The sequence below is a fragment of the Dermacentor variabilis genome, chromosome 3 (assembly GCF_050947875.1).
Source record: "Dermacentor variabilis isolate Ectoservices chromosome 3, ASM5094787v1, whole genome shotgun sequence".
Lineage (NCBI taxonomy): Eukaryota > Metazoa > Arthropoda > Arachnida > Ixodida > Ixodidae > Dermacentor > Dermacentor variabilis.
Genome location: NC_134570.1, coordinates 58,639,993 through 58,666,453, shown reverse-complemented (window position 1 = coordinate 58,666,453; position 26,461 = coordinate 58,639,993). Strand labels below are relative to the sequence as shown.

Sequence of the window (26,461 nt, the reverse complement as noted above, 5' to 3'; positions counted from 1 at the left end):
GTTGAATCATATAATTTCTCGAGCTTGAATAATGCACTTGATATGTCTTTTGTTTCCGATATTTTATTTTTTTATTATGGTGCTCGAGTGGATCAGTCGTTGGTGTTATTTGTAATGCCAATAGCGCCTGTAGCTACTAGCACCTCTACTTCAGCCTCCTCCCCAGTCATTTCCTGAAATGATATGATATCCCTGTAATATCAGTCACTGTTTCCTATTAGTGCGAACGTGTTCCATTGGGGGACTACGTGCACTTTCGCCCGTAGAAGCTGTGCTAGGTCGTTGCGTAGCCACAAGTTCGTTCCCGTTCAGCCGCTTAATTACCGTGATGTTTGCTACCGCTTATTGAACGTTAGACAGCTGCAGTTTCTCGGCAATGAAGGAGTAAGAACGTCACACCTCCGTTTCCTGGCACTGCTATAGACTTGTGAAACCGAATTAATGCACTTCTGTGGTTGCATGAGAGCGTTCGTATTGAGTGACTCCTTTGTGAACACTGGAATCTTTATTTGTACATACTGCAGCCCTATCGGGCTATTGCAGGACTGAAATAATGACTTGAAATAAACGGAATCGGGAACTCTACAGAGGAGTTCAAAAGCGGGGGAGTACTAAAGGAAGAAAGAAAGAAAGAAAGAAAGAAAGAAAGAAAGAAAGAAAGAAAGAAAGAAAGAAAGAAAGAAAGAAAGAAAGAAAGAAAGAAAGAAAGAAAGAAAGAAAGAAAGGCTGAGTAGCGTTATACGACGGGGAACAATTTTCTCGGGCAGGGTAGGACATCTGCAGCGACCCACTAAAAACTCGCTAAAACCACAGCCACAACACGCAGCTTGCGCAGAACAGCGCCCTGTTTGATGACTGATGCGTACTCATGCACGACATATACGTATTGCACACTGTATATGTATATGTGTATATATATATATAGTAACCCGAAGGGTAGACAAGAAACAAGTGACAAAGTGTGCGTTCGGCTCGCTCTCAAAAACAACGAAGACATGTCACCGATGCGAAGAATTCCATCCGTTTCTGTGACGGAGAATCACAACCTGCGTAACACTAAAACCATCCGAGCTACACACGCGTCGGCCATCCGACCTTCGCTTCGTCCAAGATGTCCGGCGCGCACAATTCACCTAACAACCGCCTTATGTACACGAAAAAATAAACGCTACCCGTTCGCGCGACAACCATCCTGTCAAAGAGGAGGAGCTCGTTATAACGAAGCCGAAAAAAAGAAAGAAGGAAACAGCGAACTAACAGAAATCGTTGCAGCGCCACTATACTAAACCATGGACGCTACAAACGCGTGCTATTGTAACAAATTTACGGTTATTACGAGGGTATCATCGCACGCTTTCAATTTCGTTGCACTGACGTAGAGTTTCAACACGTAGTGGCTTGTTCTTCTTGGCGCAAGCACAAGTGAACAGCGCCATTTCGGCATTACTGTAGAGGTTATCCAGTCGAAGATGCCGAACGTGCAAGTTATAGAAAGAAAATTTGTTTTGGACACAACTGCCGGATATACAAGGTTAAGAGCAACCTTCTGGACACATATGTTTTCTTTGCTTTATGGCAGAGTTGATGTGCGTAGTGGTCGTAAATTCGAGAGACAGCTACGTGAGCTGTACGGAAGTTTCGTACTACACCATCACGTGCATGTCAACGACATAAGGAAAAAAGCACATTTGAAATAAACAGGCACGGGTCAATCAAACGTACACCAGCATCGGCACAGCAGCATCTGATAACCAAGTGACCATTACGAAACAGCAACAACAAGGAAATTCCTCGGCTATACCGATGCTGTGGTCTCTAATTCATTTGCTTCGCATTGGTCTGTCGCGATAAATTTCACTACAAAGTGCGCGTACAGGTTTATACGATCTACACTACCGGAAAACGATATGTCCAATACGTCACAATGCTCAGAAGGAAAGTAAGCGTTATTCGCACGTAAAATACAAACTAATAAAAAAAAACGATATGTTGAATCCTCGTAAATGAGGCATTTTGGAAGCTCTTCAACTTAAACAGTAAATAGGATTTGGCGCCGCGGATATTAACAAGGTTTCATTTTTCATCTAGCGAGCGAGCCGAAAATACAAGGAAGCAAGCGCGCGTTACACAAAATAATTTCATTTCTGAAGATAATATGCCGTCGGCTCGTATTAACGACAGTCAAACTCGGTTTTAACAAACTGGTGCGTGCCCTAGAGATACTTCGATATGTCAAGTAATTCGATATACCCTAACTCTGGTTTAACGAACAAGCTTTTGTGATGAGTTCGTTATACTCGGGTAGAACAGAGGCGCGCGACAAAACGCCCATGGTGACATGATTTTTCCAGCAGCAGCACATGTATAATTAACGCGACAACAAACAGACATGATCAAGTTCATTATCGGCTTATGCATCGTAGTGCACCCTACGTGAACACGCTGTCAAAGTACACTAGCCACATGTCTGAAAAATACCAGATTCGCAAACCAGAGGCGAAAGAAAAAAAGAAAGCCGCTCCGGGCGCTATTATAGTTCAATATATCCAATGTTCGGTTCGTCTTTTTTGCACGAATATCACTTAAGAATTAAGTGATGCGTGTTCTACGTGGAGCAGAATTTGCTGTGCACGAGTCCGTTACCATCGAGTTTGACTGCATATAGTGTGTGACGACACTCGTAATTGATATACTGATATATCGTACACGCGAGACACGGAAAACTCGTGCGCTGATAATTATGCAACTTCCAAAAGACTCCGCTTTCCACGCTTGATATGACATCCACGGTAGCACCATACGTCGCGCATAAAACGGAAGAACAATACACCCAAAAAACGCCACGTAGAAACACTTTATACGCTTTGGAGGAACGGGTAAAGCGGACATTCATTGTACGGTCTATCCACAGGCTATATTGTATACGGTACATTACATTTTACGCGCATACGCGACTGTATTATTATGTTTCCTTATTTAAATCTGCTGCTTACTGTCTCTTCGAGACGACTACAGGAAGACGTGGGTACATTTCGTTAGGCGTTTATCCGGGCTTGACAGTCAGTGTGGCACCACGAGAGAGACACATGTGGTACCACGGCCTCTTCAGAACTCGATCTGCCTTCGTGATTTTGCCTCCTAGACAGCTGTACGGTCGAACCTCGCTATAAGGTAGGGACAAGTATCTTCGCTATATTTGTTATTCTTTATATCAGGCGTTCGAACTAACCAGCCGGCAACTGCATGTGACACGATTGCTACCAGAATACGCAACCGTTCAGCGACGGGCAAACGAAACTTGACTCCGTTATAACCGATACCGTGTTGCATCGCGAATTTCGGGTATAGTCACAGCTTAAGGAATAACCCGTGAAATAGAGCATGAACAGTCCGATTTTAGATTTACCTCTGATAATCCGTTATATCCGTGTTCGTTATATCGAGGTTCGGCGGCATCATACCTGACCACGTGCGCTGTCCCGTGCTTCGAAGAACAATGCTCACAGTTCAACAGGCCGCGCGTTGTCCTCAGATACGAACAGCCCACCAACAAATGCAGCGCTCTGCGGAGATGGCGGTGGGGCGTAAACAGAGGCCACGTACACTGCACCCGCGCCTGCCTTGCCCTGTTCGGTACGTCGTGCACGCTTACCGTTTGACCCGTGAAGACGACGTGACACGTTTCGTCAAAGATGACGCTAACGTTTGTGCGGCGGTCGCAACGCGGTCACCTGCTCCGTACATGTCTGTGCCGTAGCCCCAATGATGTTTGAATGATGGCAGCGATTTTTAACGGATACATGAACGTTGGAGTTAGCAGCAGCGCAGCGAAACGCACTACAGGCCACGAAGTTTAAAGTTCTTAGTAGCACACGCGCACGAGGCTACAGAGGCAATGGCGATTGCTTGTTTCTGAGGAAGAAGAAAGTTTCTTCGAATAAATGAACACTACGCAGTCTACCTGGGAGGTTCCAGGCTTTCCAGCTGAGGATGTAAGTCGTGCGGGTGTACGGCAACTAACTTGGAGCGTGCTATCAAAACTTTCAGGTATTCATTGCTCCGGCACGCTTTCCTGGACACCCAGATTTCTCCTGAGTTTAAAGCCAATCAAAGTTTGTGCAGCCGCCCCGCGAACCAATCAGAGCAGACAAAATGGCGAGCCCGATGAGGTGGCGGAATTTGTCAGCGTACAGGATGCCATCTCCGGTTCTGTAGGTGCGGAAGAAGGCGGGCTGGATATTTCCTGTTGGCGTGTACTAGAATTCTAGTGCAGAACACATCCAGTAGAGGCACATGACCGATCACGCTCTATGTACGGGCCACGCCAGATGTCACACACCTCAAACGTTTCTAATATCAGGCGACCTGCCATTGAGATAAGAAAGAGCGATATGCTAGCGGAAAGTGGGCGAATGGAAGTGTTGACGCTACCATTGAAGGTCACGCTGTGGGCTTCTGGATTAGGAGAAAGGTGCGGACGAAGCCTTCTTTCACTTCACCTGACTGCGGCCGCATGCACAGAGGCGTAAGAGTGTATTTGCAACCTTTTTTGACGACTTATGCCTCCGTTCGGGGGAAAAGGGTGTTCCGAACGACATGAAATGGCAAACAGCGCTGCGGCATCGACAAGAAACGAACAAACCACTTTTCTTTCAACATTTCCTCTTTCCTTGCTGCGACATGTAGAAGAGACGGCAAACGGGCGCGTTTCTGATGCTGCATAAGCGCATCTTTAGCAGTTTGATTCCAACGAATTGCCTTAAAGTTTTCGCCTGTGCGGAGAGATCAAGTTTTTTTTTTTTTTTAAGTTGGACGACCGCCATAGCCTCATGCTCGCGAGCGTGCGCAACAGTGCAGTGCAGGCACTGCACGACATGCCGACATACACGACATGCAACAGTGTGCAGGCACTGGAGTGGGAATGTTAAGAGACTCCACCCGTCGACATTCGCGGTCTCGGAACACGCAGCGCGCTTACACGATATTGCGAAAGGACCGCGCGTAGCCGATAGCCCTGCTCAGACAGACAGACAGTTCGCAAACACTCTTTTAAGATGGCGCCTACACGTCACCTGGCAAGTGCGTATGCGTTTCGCAAGACTGTCAGTGCTAGAGCTAAGGCAAGCGGTAAAGTGCGCGGGAAAAAAAAGCCACACTTCGAAACTGTGCAATCTAGCACGGTCTCTACCAAGTTGGTGACCAAGTGGAGAAGGTTCTGGTTGGCGCACGCTTTGCGGCCGCGTTCGTGATACGCTGCGTGAACTATAGTATACTGGCCTCCGGTTAGAATCGAACGAAATGCTATAGCTTCAGTTGCGCGAAATACCATAGCTCTGAGTGACTTGATTCACAGCCGTCCAATTATCTGTAGGTTGAGAGTGTGCTGAGAGTTCAAATTCTTTTACCCCCTCGACGGTGTTAGTGCTAAAACAAAAGTTTCGAAGCCGGTGCCGCTCTTGACCGGAGCTGTCGCTGGACAGCGTATACCGCGGGATCACAGCAGAACCTTCGGTGACCCACAGTTCTTAGAGATTCGAAAGAGACAGTCCCGCTTGACGTTTTTCTTTTCTTTTGAGCTTCGAAGCAATGAAAGCTGCGCGTCCCTTCACAGGGCCTACAGCGACAGCTCTTGCCACGCGCCCGCAACAGCTTCTCAACTTTTGGCAAAGCATCTACGATAACACGTACGCTGCCTGGCGACGATTAACGGCCGCCGGGGAGCGGGAACGCCCTCCACATATAACGTGGCAAGAAGCACTGCGGTTGCCGAAACTTTTCGAACGGCTGCCGTACACGCAAGCCACGTCTGTTCCGGGGGGCCGCCCGCAGAGCGTCGCGGTGTACAAGCTTCCACGGGGGAACGCGTCTCGACACGTCGACCGAGCCGCTCCACGATCACTCGAAGGTGTGCCAGCGTCGCGTGGGAACTTGTTCCTCTTGCGGTTCGTACGGCCTCGGAGGCACCGCGGTCGGCCGGCCGTTGGCCACGTCGGCGAGCTTCGCGCTGATCTCCTCAGCTGTGGGAGGCTGCTGCTGCCGCTGCTGCGGGGGCGCCGGCGGCGCCTGCAGGGTGAAGCCCTGCGTGGGGATCTTGAGCTCGATGCGTTCCTCCATCAGGGATTCCAGGTTGCTCTTCTTGATGCCGTAGCAGAAGTACATGAACATGCCTGCGTCGGAAGCGTGAGCGGAGGAGGGTTGGACATCCAGTTTTGCGCACTCTGTTATAATCAAGTTCTGTCACTACGCATTTCAGTTTTCTTTTCTTTGCCTTAAGAGGAAGCTTTGGCTCGGGAGCGCCTATGGAAATGCGAGGGATCGAAGAAACCGTTTTTTTTTTACTCGGAAACAACAGCACCGATTTCGATTAGTGTTATTTAACTTCAAAGGAAAAAGAAGTACAGATCTAGTGGCTGTAGGCAGCATACTTTTAGGCGGCCAGTCTTTTTTTTTTTTAAGACTGTTGCGAAGAGGAAGGCCGATGCACAAACGTATATACAAGTATTTGCGTGGGAAAAGTTACTCGCTCTTCGTCTCCCTCTTGTACGCTCGCGGTCCCGTCCAAATGCACCGTAACAATACGTTTAAGATATTGCAAAATTTAAAGATCTAAGCTATCAAGCTTACAACAAAATAACTAATAAGTATCGATTCTGTAAACTGCAGCTGTTAAGACATCTAAAGCGGACAAAGTTGATGTATTAGTACACCTCAATGAATTACAATAATGTTTTGTGAGTGGGACGTTTGCCAAACCCTCGCAAACATAAACGGAATTTCATTTAACCTGTAAGCTCATATATTGAATTTGCCCGCTTGCAATTCTCTGGCGGGTGCAGTTTGTAGAACTGCGATAGTTGATTTTTGGTGCCGAGTTACGGATTTGTAAACTATACGTTTCAATTAGTTTTGTAACTTTAATAATTTTGGGAAGCTCTTGTTAAATTTTTCATCATGATTTAAATCAAGATTGCGCTCCTTAGAGTCACCAGAATTTAACTTTATTTTCCTCAATGCGACAAATTTCATTCCAATCGGTCCAGCAGTCGTCTCGTAAAAAACACTTCTGCGTTTTAGAAGTGTTTTACTAGAGAAATCTGAGTTGTCCTCGAGCTAGAGCTTCCTTCTCTGTCCCGATCGCTGTAGGGGGGGGGGGGGGAGGGGGGGAGTATCACATAAGGGGCGGATTACATCAGTACAGTATTAATATATTTAATGGTATACAAACCATCAATGTGCAACCAGGAAAAGCCAAACAGATAAGTGTATATAAATGCAAACACAGTAGTACAGTGAACACATACCTTCAAGTAGAAAACAAAGGCAGTCAATAAATCATCACATGTTGATACAAAGAAAACGTGACAGTATACTATAGTAAGGCGTTCGACGGAATACCGTCTGGTCAGGTAAAATCATCGTTAGAAAATGAAGCATGTCCCTGACCAAAGTCACAATCAAAATAAAATGAAGTTTTTTTTTTCTTAAATGACGGATCCATACAGATCATGAAACGGCATTTTATTTTTATGTTGATCTTGGTCAGTGATGTGCTTCATTTTCTAACGATGTTAGTACACTGTAAACGCAGATGTTCAAGCGGAAAAATGAGTAGTGACATCATTTACGAGTAACTATAGACATCTCATGGCGACAACACGTCGGAGAAGGTTCTGGAACTTTCATGTGGTCATTGCATAAAAAAATAACCAATCTCTTTCACTGACTGAGCGAGTACTTGACTAATTATACAATCATTATTTACTAATTACTTAATTGATTGTCTGTTTGATTTCCTGATCTGATTGATTGATTGATCGATTGATTGATTGATTGATTGATTGATTGATTGATTGATTGATTGATTGATTGATTGATTGATTGATTGATTGATTTAACATCCAGAAGCTGCATTGTGGGCTATGAGAAGCGCGGTATAGTTGAGGGCTTCGAAATGATTTTGACCCCATGAGGGTTTTGTTTGCAGAAACGACACAGTAGTTGTTTTCTTAACATGTATTGCCCTCGTGTTTGGAACATACGCCAGACAAGCATGTCGCATCACCGACTCCGCGTCGCGTGGTAAAGCATGACGTCAACTGAGGCGACTGCGTTGAACGACGAGCACGTTCAACGCGTTCTCACGTCGTTCCGTTTCTAGTAAGTGCAACATGTGTAAAGTGAGAAGCTGCGCGCAGCCGACTTCCTGGTCCAAGTGCACAATTACAAAAGGCGCACGATTTCTATTTTGCAAAGGCTTACACATTGTCAAAGATCGAACGATCTAACACGTTCGTTCGAACATACGACCTCTGCCCTGGCGCTCCTTGACCTGGCACCCCGGCGCTTTTTGCTCGTTCACTCACTCACTCACTCACTCACTCACTCACTCACTCACTCACTCACTCACTCACTCACTCACTCACTCACTCACTCACTCACTCTCAATAAATAAATAAATAAATCAACTCATTGTCACTCAATCTCAATCAATCAATCAATCAATCAATCAATCAATCAATCAATCAATCAATCAATCAATCAATCAATCAATCAATCAAACAAACAAACAAACAGTGGTGCATTATTGTTCTTACTAGTACAAATAGTGCTCCTGACAGCAATGGCCAACACAAAGGAAGACAGCACGCAAAGAGAGACCATCAACAAGCAGACATTGAGCTGCTTATTCATGTGTGTTTGGCACCAGTGGCTGAATTGGCAAAGCTGTTCGTTCGAATGCGCTCTTTGTCTTTGCCGACCGCCTTCGCTGGTAATATGTAAAGCATCATAATTGGCTGAAAATTTCTACAATGAACGATTCTAGCTTAAGATACATTTTTGTGAATATGTGGGGCCAGATTTGAAGCAACCTGATGGCTTGAAAGAATCCCACTTTTAGGCTCTTGCTAGAGACGTTATGCGGTCTGTAATGAGACAAAAGCTGCCGATACTTGACACTTTAGCATTAGCTTTAGCTAAATGTTACGCCTGCAACATGCCCCCACACTATCACTTGTTGGTAAATAAGGCTGAAACGTTGCGACCATTTGGGCATGTGACGCATGACAGTATTAAATTGTATAACGACCACTATTGCGCAGCTGTTATCATTTGTTTCAGGTACGCGGTTCGCGCATCATCGTCGTCGTCGCCATCGTCGTCGCCATCATCATTCCATTTTTATGGGTACTGCAGGACGAAGGCCCTGCGATCTCCAATTATCCCTGCCCTGCGCCAACCGACTACAGCTAGCGCATGCGAATTTCTTAATTTCATCGCCCCCACTAGTCTTCCGCCATCCTGAACTGTGCTTCCCATCTCTTGGCACCCATTCTGTAACCCTAATGGTCCACCGGTTACCTAACCTACGCATTACATGATCTGACTATCTCCATTTCTTTCTCTTAATGTCAATTAGAATATCAGCTATCCCTGCTTGCTCTCTGATCCACAACGCTCTCTTCCTGTCTCTTAACGTTACACCTAACATTCTTCGTTCCATCGCTCTTTGCGCAGTCCTTCACTTGTTTTCGAGCTTCTTTGTCATTCTCCAAGTTTCTGCCCCATATGTCAGCACCGGTAGAATGCATTGATTGTACACCTCTCTTTAATGATAATGGTAAAATTCCAGTCAGGATCTGACAATGTCTACCGAATGCGCTCCAACCTATTTTTATTATTCTGCAAATTTACTTCTCATAATCAGAGTCCCCTGTGAGTAATTGGCCTAGGTAAGCCTACTCCTTCACAGACTCTAGAGGCTGACTGGCGACTCGAAACTCTTGTTCCCTTGCCCGGCTGTTGATCCTTATCTTTGTCTTCTGCATATTAACCTTCAATCCCACTCTTATACTCTCCTTGTTAAGGTCCTCAATCATTTGTTGCAACTTGTCCCAAGTGTTGCTGAACAGGACAATGTCATCTGCAAGTCGAAGGTTGCTGAGATATTCGCCGTCGATCCTTACTCCTAAGCCTTCCCAGTTTATGAGCTTGAATACTTCTTCCAAGCGCATAGTGAATAACATTGGAGAGATTGTGTCTCCTTGTCTGACTCCTTTCTTTATAGGTATATTCTTACTTTTCTTGTGGAGAATTAAAGTAGCTGCGGAATCTCTGTACATACGGTCGAAGATATTTACGTAAGCGTCCTGTGCTCCTTGATTACGTAATGCCTCTATGACTGCTGGTATCTCGGCTAAATCAAATGCCTTTTCGTAATCTATGAAAGCCATATAGAGAGGCTGATTATACTCTGCGGATTTGTCGATTACCTGATTGATGACATGAATACGATCCATTATACAGTACCCATTTCTGAAGCCAGCCTGTTCTCTTGGTTGGCTGAAGTCAAGTGTTGTCCTGATTCTATTGGAAATTAGCTTGGTGAATATTTTATACAAGACTGAAAGTAAGCTAATGGGGCTATAATTTTTCAATTCTTTAACGTCTCCCTCTTTGTGGATTAGTATAATGTTGGCATTCTTCCAGTTCTCTGGAACTCTTGAAGTCGATAGACATTTCGTGCAAAGGGCCGCTGGTTTTTCAAGCATGATGTCTCCTCCATCTTTGAATAAATCGACCGGTAGTACATCTTCTCCTGCCGCTTTTCCTCGTTTCATGTCTAGCAAGGCCCTTCTAACTTCATCGCTAGTTATAGAAGGAGCCTCTATAACCTGTTCATTACTACTTCGAATGGAGGTATCGTGGCTGCTTTAGGTACTGTACAAGTCAGTATAGAATTCTTCCACCGCTTTTACTATGTCTTCGAGATTGCTGATGATATTGCTCTGCTTGTCTTTCAGTGCATACATCTTGGCTTGTCCGATGCCAAGTTTCCTTCTCACTGATTTCAGGCTGCGTCGATATTTTGCTGCTTCCCCAGTCTTTCTCAGGCTATAGTTTCGAATATCCCCTATTTTCTCCTTGTTGGTTAGCTTTGGCAGTTCCTGCGAATTCTATCTGATCTCTCGAGTTAGGCGCTTTCATTCTCTGTAGTTTCTTTATTAGGTCCTTTGTTACTTGGGAGAGCTTGCCTACTGAATGTGACCTAGAATATCGGGGATACCCGTTTGCTCTCCGATCCACACCGCTTTCTTACGGTGTCTTAACGTTACGCCTGAGATGTTTCCTTCCATCGCTCTTTGCACGGTTCTTAACCTGTTCGCGAGCATCCTTGTTAACCTCCAAGCAATGATTGTATACTTTGCTTTTGTACACGCATACTTGGCGTTAGATATTCGCCTTTGCAGCCCCAGTGGTATATATATATATATATATATATATATATATATATAAGGAAATGCGAGAATGTGCACACGCATGCTGGTCCGGGCGAACAGGACAATGGTGATTCGTTGCCGCTACTGCGTAGCAGCTGCAACTGAGAAGCCCGCGCCATTGTGGCTTTATTTTGTTCTCTCTCGGATTGCGAGGCAGGATGACATAAATATATCCATGTAGGGGGTTGGCCAAGGGCACCTTAGAGCGACATTAAAAGAAAACAAAAGTAGGCGAGCTGTATCAGTACGTAACCTTGCTACAATATATATAGAACGTGTACTCTTGCCACGAGAGGAGGTTTTGGTTAGCCAAAAAAAAAAAGATAATATGAGAGAAAAAAAGCAAGAAACGGAAAAACGGGTGGCGACGCCGCGTTGAAGTTCCCACCACAGCTCGTGCCGTGACGTCATGGATTTTCGCGACGTCTGCTAGGGCCTATGGTTAATCTTTTATGGGAAAAGTTGGAGTACATTGCACTCTAATAGAACCACACACTGAAATTAGCGTGTGCCAAGAAGTTTTACTGAGGGACAACGATCCTACCGAAGCAGAAAAAAAAAGTAAAAAGAAAGAGCAATCCTTGATATCGCAGGTAACGCACCGGCATCGGGATTTCGGCAAGAAATTAAGAAAGAAACGGTACTACGAGCTACATCTTCTGTTGTAATAATCAGCACATTACCTTGAAATGGACGAAAATATGATTTTGAACGAATATATTATTAGTCTAACCTCATTTATGCTTCACTTAGTGTCCCTCACAAGAACGTGAGCACCTGCAGAGACCATACATACATACATACATACATACATACATACATACATACATACATACATACATACATACATACATACATACATACATACATACATACATACATACACACACACACATACGTACATACATACATACATACATACATACATACATACATACATACATACATACATACATACATACATACATACATACATACATACATACACACATACATACATACATACATACATACATACATACATACATACATACATACATACATACATACATACATACATACATACATACATACATACATACATACATACATACATACATACATACATACATACGTACGTACGTATGTACATAGATAGATAGATTTTATCGACACAAAGCGGCACACCAACCGTGAAAGACACCACAGCGGGGACTTTGCGGACTAATTTTGACCCCGTGGGCTTGTTTAACGGGCACCTCAAGCAAGGAGTGTTATTGCATTCCTTATTTATCGGAATGTGACTGCAGTGTCTGTGGATCGAACCCCCAGACCTCGACCCCAGAAGTCGGAAACCATAGTCCCTGAGCTATACGGCGACAAGTACGTATACTTGGATTGTGACGGGAAGCGTGAAAAGGCACACTTCCAATTTATGTCGACCGCCTGCAGCCGCTGAGGCTGAGCACACGCTCGTTTCCCGGCGTTCGATTTTCATTGCAATGCTGCCGTCGCCCGGGGACGCAAGTCGAACCGGTGACCTCGTGCACAGGAACAGAGAACGCCACAGCCCAGTGAGTCAACACCGCCGGTCGGGCTGCGGGTCACGCACTCACCTAGTACCATCCACACTATGAATCGCACCAGCGTGAGTACAGAGAGCTTGAAGATCAGGTATATGTTGACTACGACGGCAATGGCTGGCACCACTGGCACGCCGGGAGCCTTGAACTTGAGGTCGCACCTGCGAGACGTGGGTGAGCGCGGACCGTTAATGAGTGGGACACCATTTTCCACAGAACACACGGCTTCGAGCAGTTTAGCTCAGTTTCGTTTACTTGAATGGGACGCGGAGCAGCAGCAAACAAACGAGCCAAAAAATAAAATAGAAAAAGAACAAGAGAAAAAAAGGAAAAGGAGGGGGGGGGGGGTTTAGACGGCCTTCAGCGGCTTGACGAAGTGGTTGTACCTGACACACGGCTGCTACGGATGGAACAAGACATCTTGGCAGCAACGTAATTGCAATGAAAGAAAAGGTTGCGTTGAAGCTAATCGCAGCGCAACAACAAATACGCGAAGCTTTGTCGCAGATAAAGGAGGATTCGTAGCATGATGATAGTGCAGTAGTAGTATCAGTGTAATCGTTCTTTAGTATGACAAAGAAAGAAGGCTACTCGGAATTCGTACATCGTGTTATGCTTTGCTAGCGTGAAGGTAACAATGTGCTTATGAAAAAAAAACAATAAACGTAACGGCAACTTAAGGAAATCCTGCAAGTGTCACGAAAACGCCACGCAAATGGCTAACACTCTCTGAATACAAGAACCTCTGCGGTGGCACTTGCGCCAATCCTCATCAATCTTTGATTTTCTGTATTTGTCTTACTGGAAGCTAAAAAAAAAAATGCTTGCCCACCTGCCTGACTGCTCACGTATCCATAGCCTAATGTCGATGACGCGGACGGAACGAGACGCTTGTATAGTTAAAGGGACACGAAAGGCGAATACTAAGCAAAGCTAAAGTAATAGATTAGTGCTAGAGAATCTCTAAGGCGTCAATATTATCGCGAACAGAGCCTTACTAAGCGACAAATTGAGGTAACTGCAGATACATGATTAGGGACTCCCACGGGATATTGAAGCACCTGCCCGATGACGAAATCACTCCTCAGTTAAATTATGTCTGTAGTACTCAACTACTCGTTGCAAAAACATCGTTGTATTGTATTATAGGATGAAATAAAATGCTACTTGTGCAGTTCTATTTCATTTTTAGAAAACAGAATTCATTGAAATTACAGCTGACAACGACGCGGGCGGTCAAAAGGTTTCGTTTTCGCTCGACTCTGCGCCGCCCACGCTTTCGCGTTTCACTACTTTCTTGATGGTGTAGCGCTGCGCTGGTTTTGCTGGCTCGCGAAACTCGCACAAACTGCAGGTAGCAGAGAATTCAACTTCCACGTGATGTCGCGGGACGCGTGAAAGGTTCACGCCACTTGACCAAAAAGCAGCTGCAGCGGCGAATCCACCGCTCTTTCTTATCTCGGTCACCGTCGTCTGTCGTGCGGGGTTTTACTCACCGACGGCAGCAAAGGGTGACGATCGCGTATGCAACGTCACCACTCGCTCAGTCGTGTGGCGGGAGATTCGAATTTCGAAAAAAGGTATTCGGACCCTCCGCGTGCAATGTTCCCCTAAAGTAAGTCTTTCCTTGGCATGAAACAAGCATGGCGATGTGTCTGGAATGGTACGTGAACAGTCAGCGCCGACTTAGCATTTGCCTTTAGTGTCCCTTTAAACGAACCCCGCCCGTGCGCGCACTGGCAAGGCTCGGAGCGGCACTCACTTGGCCTGCGGCTCCTTGGCGATGAGGAAGACGGAGGCGAGGATGCCCGCCAAGCAGGCGAACAGAAAGACGAGCACGAACCAGTTGCCCCGCTCCAGGGCGCCGACGCCGCACACGATCACCAGGTCGAAGGCGATCGCGAACACGTACAGAAGGCCCACCAGCTTCATCACCTGCGCACGCACGCACCGAGGACGCTGACACATTCCACCGTGGCCCAACGATAGATTGTATGCCATCCCTACAGGGATGTTTAAAGAGGAAAAGAACTTCAGAGGGGACGTAAGACGAAGTGGACAGGAGGTAGAGCGGTAGAAGTGGAAGTGGACAGGACCACTAGTCCTGTCCACTTCCACTTCTACCGCTCTACCTCCTGTCCGCTCCTTCGTCTTACGCCTGAGGCCGCGCTTCTTTCCCTCTGTAAACATGTCGGACCAACTGGCCCAAAGTTCCCTTCCCCCCTCCTCTTGATCCCTATAGGGAATACGCCATACGCACTTGCGTGTACAGTCGAGCGCCTTTATAGCGAAGCGCTTGGGGGGGGGGGGAGGGGGGCTCCGAAATCGTTCGGTATGCACAGGTCACTTCGTTGCAAAGGTTTGCGCGTCGCACAGCTCACAATAGAACCGGGACAGTGTTACTCCTTCGTTGTATAAGGCTCATTTCGTTGAAGAGGTGCTCGACTGTAGAGCGCCGAACGCACTGCGATCCAAACTAAATCGGTATCCGTGCGCTTATGGCCAGTTTGGGAGCTTCTTGACCAGCGGAAGCCACGGCGATGCCAGGGCAAAACAGTATCAAACAGTATCGAGCCCGGTGCCCTGAGCTGCTGATTGATTCGTTGCGTCGCTATTGAACGAAATTTATAAAATAAGCAGCCCCCAATCGACCTTCACGGGAAGCTAGAGCTCGTGAGCTCCGGTCTAAATACACGGAGAAAGGGGCATCGTTCTCCTCAGCAACTGCTGTACCGATTTTGACAAGATTTGTTGCATTGAAATGCAAACGGTAAGTGTTAGTGACCGTAGCAAGCAAAGTGTTTGTTTATGCCGTCAATATTTAAAAAAAAATGCCTGAAAATTGCGAATTTTCAAGAATCACAACCATCAAGTTTACAACTCTCTAACTAAGCAATGAAAAACGAAATCACATTTTTGTAAACTATACCTAATCGAAATAGCACAAAACTAACGAATTTACATACACCGCTCTGAAATGCATCACTAATTTATGAATATGACTTTCGCAAAACCTTCACAAGCATTGTAAAAGTTTCACGTAAGCTCTCAATTGGTGAATCACGTGAATTTAAGTTTCAGAATAAAATTGGAATTAATTGTCTGATATTCTGTAAAGGGTGCAGTTCGCGGAACTGTGATATCTGTTTTCTTTCTTTCTTTTTTTTGCAGGGTTGTTAATTTTGTAAACTTCGTGCTTCTGTTTTTCTGAAACCTGCCAATTTTCGTCAATTTTTACAAAACATGATACGCCCAAATCAAAATTTGCTTCTACATTTCCTACAATTTAGCTTTCTGTCTTAAATGCAACACATTGCATTCAAATAGGTCTAGGGGTTGTCTAATAAACCGGCTTCTGCGTTTTTCGAAGGTTTCGCAAAAGTCCTACTCACAAATTAGTGGTACGTTTCAGAGCGGTGTATAATTCGTCAGTTTTCTCCGCTTTATAATATACGTAAATATTATATATATATATATATATATATATATATATATATATATATATATATATATATATATATATATATATATATATATATATATATATATATATATATATATATATATATATATAAGGAGCAGTTTACTGAATTGACATTGTTTTTCACTGCCGAGGTACGGAGTTGTAAACTCGATAGTCGAGCTCTTTGAAATTCTGCAACGTTCAAGATTTAAAATGACAGAAATACGAAGTAAATATTAAAACTGCTTCTTACATCCATTAGATTTATTGTTTTTTTTTTCTATTAAATAATGCAATCCTAATCGTCATTCGGTGCGTTGGTTGCTGAGAAAAACGATTTCCCCATTCCCGTGTATTTCGATAGGAGCTCCCGAGTTGAGGCATTATTTCCTCTTTTTTCTTGCTTTTCATTTTCTTTTCAGAGGTGTGTGCGGAAACGCCTTACGGGGACTTCGCATGTGTATATTATTTACTCTTTGTTATTCAGTGGTCGAGCGGTCGAGGCAGTAGTGCGGATGGTCGTTCAACAGCCAACCGTGAAAGAACACTGTCCTCGCCGGTGATAAAGCGTACACGATACCTGAAGGCGAGTCCGCAAGGTGCCACTCTTAAAGTCGACAATAACGTTTCCAACTGACGTCGCAGACTTGCCTATCGCGGATTGAAAGGGGGAAAAATATGTCGGCAGACTTGATCGATTAACTCCGGGGTTAAGTTGGTTTACTGCGCAGCCTTCACTGACCGCAAATTTAGGTAAAAATATACGAAAACCGCTTACGTACGATGGCTTGTAGGTTTAGCAACAGTGCTCTGCTTCCGTGGCTGCCCCGTGCCCACGGCTGCACAGGGTAGTTGACGTCAAAGTTATACGTGATGGCGTAAGTCCTCGCAGCGGTGACTCACCCAAACTGATCCAAATGCGATATTTAGGAAGTGTCGCAGTGGTAGTGTGTTTCTCGAATTGTGTGTGTTTTTTTGTCTGTAGCTTGACTATAGCTTCTTCCACTTCTTATTAAATTTTCTGTCTTTCTCCTATCGACGCCCACTGAGAGTGATATCAACTTTCAGTCGATATCACTGAAACAAGCGATAGACAGAGAGAGAGAAGAAACTTCATTGAATTGTATAAAGAAGATTATTCTGAAGGGGGAGCCCTAGTCGAGAGCCCCACTGGCCTTAGCCGCCCTTCCAAAGCGATATCCACGAAAGCGAGTGATCGAGGATGCGGACCCAAGCAGAAGAAGGCGAGTTCAGGTGGAGTCGCGATATCACCGCGAGCGAACTTGCTTGCTTGAGTGAAATGCTGCGCGTCAGAATAATGTTGTTTTGCCTCCAGATTTCTTCGCCATGCGTCTTTCTGACATGTATGCTACATGTCATGTATGCTATTATTTCCGCTATAACTACTACACCACACACACACCTTGCTACAGGAGGAGCACTGCTTAGGAGAGTCGAGTCCTAGAGTAGAAAACAATTCAAGAACAGACTTGTAAGCCTCCTATAAAAGGGAGACTACATTTTTAATGCGAAGCATTCTTAGCCTCATTCTTTTGCACTTTGCGGCAGTTAGGTAGGTAGGGTTCCTGTATCGCCTCGCGTTAGATAAAAGAAAATAATGTGTGACCAACGGTGGAATCAAACCTCCGCCATCGAGCACTGCAGCCCGGTGCCCTAACCGTTAGGCCGCGATCGCACTTTTTTTCTTCTTTACTACAGGGAAGCAAAACCGTAGCACTTACACTAAACACGCGACAAGTCGACAGGCAAATCATAAGCGCAAATCAAATAGGTTGAAACCAGTCAAAAGGTTCCCTACAATCCTCGCATATCAGGCGTATTTGAATTATTTCTTCTTGGAAGATGTCCTTCGTTCCTCGGGGTGGTTCAGCATGTCTGTCTATCATTCTTGCTCCACAGAGACAATGCAATCCAATAAGGAAAATGACAGACAGAACCTTGCCATAGGCCACGATCACACGCATACTTCTCCCATTTCAAAAACAGCCGGCTTGGTTTGGTTTGGTGCCTACGGATGTGGTTCAAACCACTACGGGTGCTCGGCCATGAATCGCTTTGAGACGCTCGGCGCATGCACCCCGTATATCACTTCCTCGTCTTCTCTCCTTATCACAGTTCGCGCTCTGATGTGTCGTGTTAAACAGCACTGTTTCCGGGATCGGCCCACTTTCTTCGGTACTTTCCTTGTAGCACGCTATACTAGAAATTTGACGACGTTGTGACCACTCCGTGATCGACTAAGTTAATCTTGCTTTGACTCTACTTCACCGGAGTACAAATGCCATCGTCGTTTCAACATGCGCCGCATCACATAGCCACGGGTACGTGCGATTGCATAGCACGTAGTCGCTTATACGCTCGTCCACTGCCTATGTAGAAACCAACAATTTCCATGTCGTATAACCTCGCCTCGAACGGCAGGCGTAGAAATCGTGCCTATACATCTTCAACGCGGTCGTAGTCGCGCTGCTGCCGTCACAGGCACGTGTGTTTTCGACCCAGACACACAGCCACTTAATTTACACAGACACGTTGGTCCTCCTGGCATTGCTATGCGCGACCCCAAACAATGCTAGACAGCCAGGTAGCTTTGATATGCTTCGCAAAACATCGATTTCCACAGTGCGTAGGATCTACAGATTTTTTTTTTTCAAGGAAGGAGTGGAAAGACTAAGCAGCTGGAATTTATTCAGTAGCAAGATGCGACGACTGCTGAAAGTCGGGAGCTCTGCAGAAATTATGAGAAGCCGCAGTTTCGCCCGAAAGGCGACACATCAGTAGCGATTGCAAAGAGTTACGCAGCTGCACGAAGTAAGCTTCGTAGTTTTATATGGATCGTATAATTAAAGGAAACATTCGCCTACCAATTAAATTAGCGATGTCTCGCACCCACAAGCAAGCATTAACAGGTCTCACTCGACGACCGTAAACATGCGCTCTCACAACGATAGCGCGATGAAGAGCGCATAAGCGCGCGCTTTATCACGTGACCTCCAACATTAGGTGCGCATCAAGCTACCATCCTTCTCGGCGCACCCTCGCACGCTTCCCCTCACACGCACGGCATGCGGCGCGAGGGGCGCGAGACGATCTTATCGCATGTGAACTCTATGCAGAACATCACGGCGACGCCGACGGCGAAAGTTTGCCTGGAATGTCCGCACGATTGCTATCGCAATAAAAATGCACGTATTCCCTTTCAGTTCGACTACAATAACCACACAAACCTACGCATGAGAGCGTTAAGCTTAGCGGGTAGTTTATTTATTTATTTATGTAATTTATTAAATGAAAATACCTTATAGGGCCCTGAAGAGCATTGAGTAAGGGGGACAAAAACAGCATAAATAGTATAGGAACAAGCATCAAATAACGACGCAAAACGCAAAACAACAAGTAAAAGGGAAAAATTGTACAGAGCAAATGACAACAAAAAGTGATTGTAATACCAGTAGTGATTGTAATACCGAGTTGCAATAGCTTGCTAATATACGGGATATTAACTGGTTTCAGTTTTGCTCCACGGTTAAAAGTCATGACTTCAAGCTTTGTGAATGAATGTTATTCCGAAATGCCCAAGAAGTGCTACGTACATGAGCTGGATGTTGCGAATTGTATCCATCATACTGAGGCACTTCAAGAACATATAACCATTGCCGGCTGCGGGACAAAAAATGTTTTTTTTTTTCAGGACACACTTCGGTGCCGAACGCACGAAACCGAAAGTTTCCAGTGGTCACAAGGACACTACTGCCGACGCGCGGAGGAAAGGTTTATCGTGTGATTACGGCAGCGCTGGAAGGAGGGAAAGGAGGGAAAGAGATAAGTAGAAGGCAGGGAGGTTAACCAGAATAACGTCCGGTTGGCTACCCTACACCGGGGGAATGGGGAAGGAGGAAACAAAGATAACAGGGAGAGAGAGAGGAGGGAAGGAATGAAGAAGAAGGAACGCGCGATAATTTGCTGCGTTCTGAGCGCGCTCGCAGATATGCCACGGCCGAGCTCGAAGACATCGTAAACTCTCATATAGACGTACTCTACCCCAACTATACTATCCAGTACCGAAAGAAAAGCGATAACGTCGTGGCCTATGCGTTTCTTCAACTACCCCTGCAGAGAACATTCAGCGATGACGCTGTTGAAAATGAGTATACCGAAACAAAGCAAGAAGCACAAGCAGCCAGGACGAATGACATCATTATTGCGCAGGTCGCGGATCAACGTCGCCTTGGCCTGTTAAGAGGCCTCTACAAACTTAGTTCATGCCAAAAGCGTGGCAGTTTGGGCGAGTTGGTATGTCATGACTTTTTTAGTGCTTGTAGCGCAGCTCAGAAAGAGCAAACAAGGAAGGAGGTAGGGGTAATGAAAGGGAAAGGAAAACAGAGTGAGCGCTCACTATGTTTTCCGTTCCCTTTCATTACCCCTACCTCCTTCCTTTTTTTGCTCTTTCTGAGCTACTCTACAAGCCTAAAAAAATTAGTTCACGCCGTATTTTCATCTACGCAGGAAACTCCTCGTCGTATACACCGCTTTATCGGAGCGACAGAAGAGTTAGTTCCAGTGGATCCTTAATCGTCAATTGGTGGACGTAGTACGCGAATTCCACGGGGGTATGAGTCGCACGCACCTTCATGCCAGAGCTGTCGGTGGCCGGTCCGGGGTGTCCCCTGAGAAAGGGAAGCAGGTATCCGAGCTGCTTGGTCTTGGTCTCCCACCAGGTGGGCTGTTGAAACATGTCCTCCTCGATGCTCTCCTGGGCGGCCAGCATAGAGCCGTAGCCTTCCTGCTGCAGCACGTGTAGGCTGCCATCGCCGGCTCCTGCAGTGTACAGATCACGCACTGGTAACCAACAAGTAGATGATTAATGATGATCTCAGTGGTGCTGGCGACCAATAGTCACTTAGCCTGCCTGCGCGCGTTATGCTTAGGTTTGGCTATCCATATTGCAATCTACATTTCGCTTATCTCTAGACATTCTCGCTACTTTTTCACGTGGTTAGCATTGCTAGGGAGCACGCCAGCTTGATGTCCGTATCTAACCTCCTTCATGCCTACTTGGGCCACCGGCTATGTGCGACTGGGTATGGCACGTACAAAGTGATCCAAGTTGGCGTAAAAGAGGCTAAGTGCGGACATTACAAAGATCCTTTAAATTTTATCTTGTGTCAGGCGGAACCGTAGCTTCCTCAAGCACAACAGCCCGGTGCTTCAGCAAGCTGTGCCGCGAGCGGTGCCTCTCAGCTGTGCACCGGAACACCAACTTAAGGCAATCCTGCAGAACGAAGATGCCGCCAGGGCCTAAGGGCTCGAGGCCGTCATCTAGGTAGAGAGGCCTAGTTCTCAAACCTGCTGTCCTAAAGTAAAGTTTATTCCTCCTCATCCTCATCCTACTCATCCAGGCAGCGTACCTTAATCGCTTGCGCTGTACCTGGCGAAAACTTTCTGTGGCATTGCAGCCAAGGCTACCTAGCCGAGTCGCACCTGTTTTTGCTACGCCCCCGCATGTAGTTCCCTACGGCAACAATATTTGCGCTGTGCAGCTTAAATAAAAATCTTACAGTAACTTGCACATCTTTAACGCAAGACAATAATTTAATAATCACGAAGAATGTTGCGGTGTCGAAGGAATTTCGTTTCGCACTATTCTATGCTTTGCAGTTTCCTGGCGTCCGCACCTCTTTTTCCGTCATCTTTGAACGAATATGGCGTCCCCGGGTTGCGGCATGTCAACGTCGCCTGCCGACGCACGCCCACGGCGTTCCGTGAAACCAGACGCCGTGCATCTGTGGCAAGATTTGTCGAAGACAACGCTGTCCACGCCAGGCGAAGAAAGTCGTGTGCAACGTTTACGCACGAGTATGCAAAAACGACCCGCAGCTGGTTATCACAGACGCATGTCGGAAGGTGAGCGAGCTGACTGGAGTTAGCGAACGCAGTTGCGTGTGCCGGCCGGATTAAGCGCGACGTACAGGGTGACACCTTGAAGTCGTCGTCATCATCATCATGATCATCATCATCAACATCAACACCACCACCACCACCACCATCATCATCATCATCATCATCGTCGTTACGCCCACTGCAGGGCAAAGGCCTCTCCCATACTTCTCCAACAACCCCGGTCATGTACTAATTGTGGCCGCGTCTCCCAGCCGCACACGGCACTGCCACAACCTGAATAACGAGGCTGCAACTTCACGACAGTTTTTCCCTCGCTGCTCTACGAAGAAAAGTGCACCAGCATTTCCTGCGAAACGAAATTCCGACAGCCGCAGAACTTGCTCGACATGTGACCAGTGATAGTGCTATGGACGTGCCTAAATGTGTATACGTACAATGCAAGGGCTGCTCGACGACATTGGGTTTTGTTATCGCAAACGGAAGAGAAACTCTGCCCTCCTCGAGAGAAGCTACCTCATCATGGGACGGTGGCAGCACCTGCGTATCATCCGGGAACTTCACACCCGAAAGCGGTATGTACCATAATAGACCATTTTAGCAAGTTTTATAGTGTATGGACGAATAAGTGATTTTTATCACTGCAAAGCTTTTCTGTCGAAGAACCCGCATGGGTTTTCTTTTTAGCACTTAGCTACGTTTTGGTGGACGTCTCAGTTTCCCTTTATTAATTCTCTCCACCTTGCGGGTTTCTGCAGAACTATTACGTCAAGCTCCATTTGCCGGGAAGCGTGGGAAGAAGTCAGGACTTTTTCAATGTTATTGCGTTGAACCCTCTAAAGACGAAGCTTATAAGCGTCTCCCAATAACATTTTTTTTGCGTTCGCACTGCGCATACCTCTCCGCTCGTCGTCGTCGCTGTCGGGCGTCACGACACGGTTGGTCCTCTTGGTGCGTATGGTGGTGGTGGAGCCACCCAAGGGTGGCCCCGTAGAGCCCAGGCCCAGTCCTCTAAGCGAGGGCACCATTGACGGGGGCGCCTCGCTGCTGGGCGTAGGGCACTGCGAGCGCACCGATTCGGGGAGCAGCTCCACCAGGGTCTTTGTGCGCGGCTGGTACCGCAGCAGCAGCACGCACGTCGACACCAGCGTGTACGCCATCAGCGTGCCTGCACAACAGACCGCCCACTATGGTCGCCACATTTCGGGAATTACCCCCATCACGCGGCCCTTTCGCACGCACGCACGCACGCACGCACGCACGCACGCACGCACGCACGCACGCACGCACGCACGCATCTATCTATCTATCTATCTATCTATCTATCTATCTATCTATCTATCTATCTATCTATCTATCTATCTATCTATCTATCTATCTATCTATCTATCTATCTATCTATCTATCTACATTCATGATGCGCTCGTCGCCATGGCAACCTGCGTCACGGTGACGAACAGTGAAAAAAAGGAAGAAGATTGAAAAGAAGCTGGCGTTAGGCGAGGAAGTGTCGGTCTAAAAAATGCAGCGGGCTAACAGCCGTCATTAAACTTCGAGCGCACTCAGCGTTACAGGTTCTCAGAAAAAAATGAGCACGCAAAATTATAAAAAAGAAAGGAAGAAAAGGCAACACATGGCGTTGAACCATTCCTTTGAATATGAAAGTCCTAGTCACCGGAGGAATAGAGATGCAAAGCGTCTCGCTTTTTTTTTCTCTATTTTGACTGAAATGCAACTTCTCACTCGGAGCCATCTCCGGCTGCCACGGCATTCTGTGTTCTGGAGGATCACTTTGTGTCCTCCGTCGCCGAGTTCACTTTCTGTCAGAAAGCAAGCGAAGTTGCTCCGTTGACGGCAGCGAAGCTGTACAATGTGGCAAGCATGAAAATGGGGCGCAGGCAAACATGGAGGATGTCGCGAGCGGAAATTCGCTTCCGGTTTTCGCGGATCCGACTGTTGCGACTCTTGCCATTTCCTGACCCTCCGGCGGTAACTTCCGCGCTGTGCCTCGTGTCCCTGCGGCTGCGGGTTATCTGCAGTTTCCGGATCGCTCTTGCAGTCTTTCAATAGTTCCAGTTCTACTCGCGCGCGAGTTTGTGTGTGTGTGTGTGCGTGCGCGTGGCTGACGTGCCTGTCTAGTGGCACACACCAGTTGTCAGCGGCAACTGGGGCGGCGGCTCGCCGCGACGCGCCTCCCCTGCCCCTTCGTTTCAAGAAACGAAGCCGAATTTTACCCTCGAGGTTTGCTTTAACGTGCAGTTTGTTCTGTAGCTAACGACTAATTTTTTTACACGTACACAACTCCCAGTTCAGCACGACATGACCTTGAAAACGCATATTTAAGTGTTTATTTTGTATCAACAGACAAAAAGAAAAAAGAAAAAGAAAACCAGGAGTGTGCATTTTTTTTCAAGAAAGAACACTTCTAAAAATATAAACAAAGCAAATAGCTTTCGTCAGGTGAATTCCGAGGTGAACATGATGAAATACCAACTTTAAGCATGCAGAAATGCTTCTAGCGATATGCGGTGCATGTATGCACAGAGTAAGCACAGTACATGCATAACCACGCGTGGCTATGCATGCACTGCGTAAGTAGCCGCGTTGATATATATATATATATATATATATCCTCCCACATCGGGAGGAAGAAACTTGAAATAATAGCCAGAAATAATAGGTGATTAGGCGAAGAGGAATACAGTCTCAGTAGAGCATGTGGTATATTAAAGGAGCTCTCGTAAGAACACTGGAGCACAAATTTATGCTAATCTCACACTTTCCGCTAGCACCGTCGGCCCCGGCGGGGAAGTATTTCTACAGCAGCTACAACGAGAGCTACTTGCGTGTATCTGCGAAACATTTCATGTGCCTCTCAGGGGCGACGTTTCTAAGGTATATTTCGTTTCACCTCGACGTTCTAAAGCACCGCATGTCATTAGGCTTTACTGGGGGCAGGATCCTACAAATTTCCCTTTATTTTGTTTTACATAGTCAGTGCACAGGGCCATTGCTCCTCTCAACCGGAACAATTTTCGCTCCTTTTAGGAATAATTCTTTGCCATTTCATGCCCCCCCCGCCCTGCCCCGAGGGCTGCACCCGGAATGGTCAGCCTACCTACCCCCTAGTTATGTCACTGTACTCGCGTTCATATCTTTTTTTTTTTCCAGGACCGTTAAGGCTTTTGAGCCTGGCAAACTAAGTTTTGAAGGCAACAAGGCCGCCACATAACTGAAGTGAGCGTACACAGCTGCGTATTCCCCTGCGTCCAATTTCTTTCACCTGCTGTCTAGAGAACTGGAACCAGTGTTGCGGTCGAATCGTTAATTTAAGCAAACGAATGAAACACTGTGGTCGCTACGATTCCGGCGAATCGCTTCCAGTGATACAGGCGCTCTGTCTCCGCTAATTCATTCCTGTCGCAGCACATGGGTGAACGCAGATGGAAGCAAATGATAATGCAGAAATAAAACGACAGGACCATCTTGTCTACACCCTTTTAGTGTTGTCGTCGTTTGTTACGCGAGTTATCAACTAACCTAAACCCGTCCACTACTAGAGACAGAAGAGTTACAGACAAACAACCGAGCAGTCTGGCGAAGAAGTAGTGTGTTCTCGATTAATTACCAGAATTGCGGCGCGGTCAAAGGCGAGGAACGACAGAAGAAACATGGGCAGGGGCCCCGAGGCCGAAATATAGTTCAATAAAACACGTTACTTGGCTAGTCGGTGCCCGCACGTTGCCGTCGTGAATCGTCTTTTGCTGCGCCACTATTCAGTTGGTGCATCACTATTCTAGTGATGCACCAACTGTAGCCCAGTACCCGCCGTGGTTGCTTAGTGGCTATGGTGTTGGGCTGCTAAGCACGAGGTTGCGGGATCGAATCCCGGCCACGGCGGCCGCATTTCGTTGGGGGCGAAATGCGAGAGCACCCGTGTACTTAGACTTAGGTGCACGTTAAAGAACCCCAGTTGGTCGAAATTTCCGGAGTCCTCCACTACGGAGTGCCTCATAATCAGAAAGTGGTTTTGGCACGTAAAACCCCGTAATTAATTAACTGTAGCCCAGTAACGTATTTTCCAGTATGATCCCACGTCGTGCTTGGCGCGACTGCGCCGATCTGCGGCGTTACAAATCCTCGTGCGACGTGACGGAAAGCCTACAGAAACCACATAACGCGGAGCGTGGACGCGAGTTACTGCAGCTTCAGGTCACTCTCCCGCAAGGTTTTAAATG

At 46.5% G+C, this 26,461-nt stretch overlaps 1 protein-coding gene across 1 annotated transcript in view; it reads right to left on the bottom strand.

Annotated features, from left to right (window-relative positions):
- Positions 1–611: 611 nt before the first annotated feature.
- The window catches only part of LOC142575707 (putative cationic amino acid transporter), a 164,895-nt gene continuing 139,045 nt past the window's right edge, over positions 612–26,461 (bottom strand). The window contains exons 9-13 of the mRNA XM_075685272.1: positions 23,122–23,391; positions 20,953–21,143; positions 14,604–14,776; positions 12,875–13,002; positions 612–6,167 (exon numbers count right to left, since the gene is read on the bottom strand). Coding sequence (XP_075541387.1) covers positions 5,896–6,167; positions 12,875–13,002; positions 14,604–14,776; positions 20,953–21,143; positions 23,122–23,391 — 1,034 coding nt within the window. The 3' untranslated portion in view covers positions 612–5,895. The remainder of the gene's footprint in view (positions 6,168–12,874; positions 13,003–14,603; positions 14,777–20,952; positions 21,144–23,121; positions 23,392–26,461) is intronic.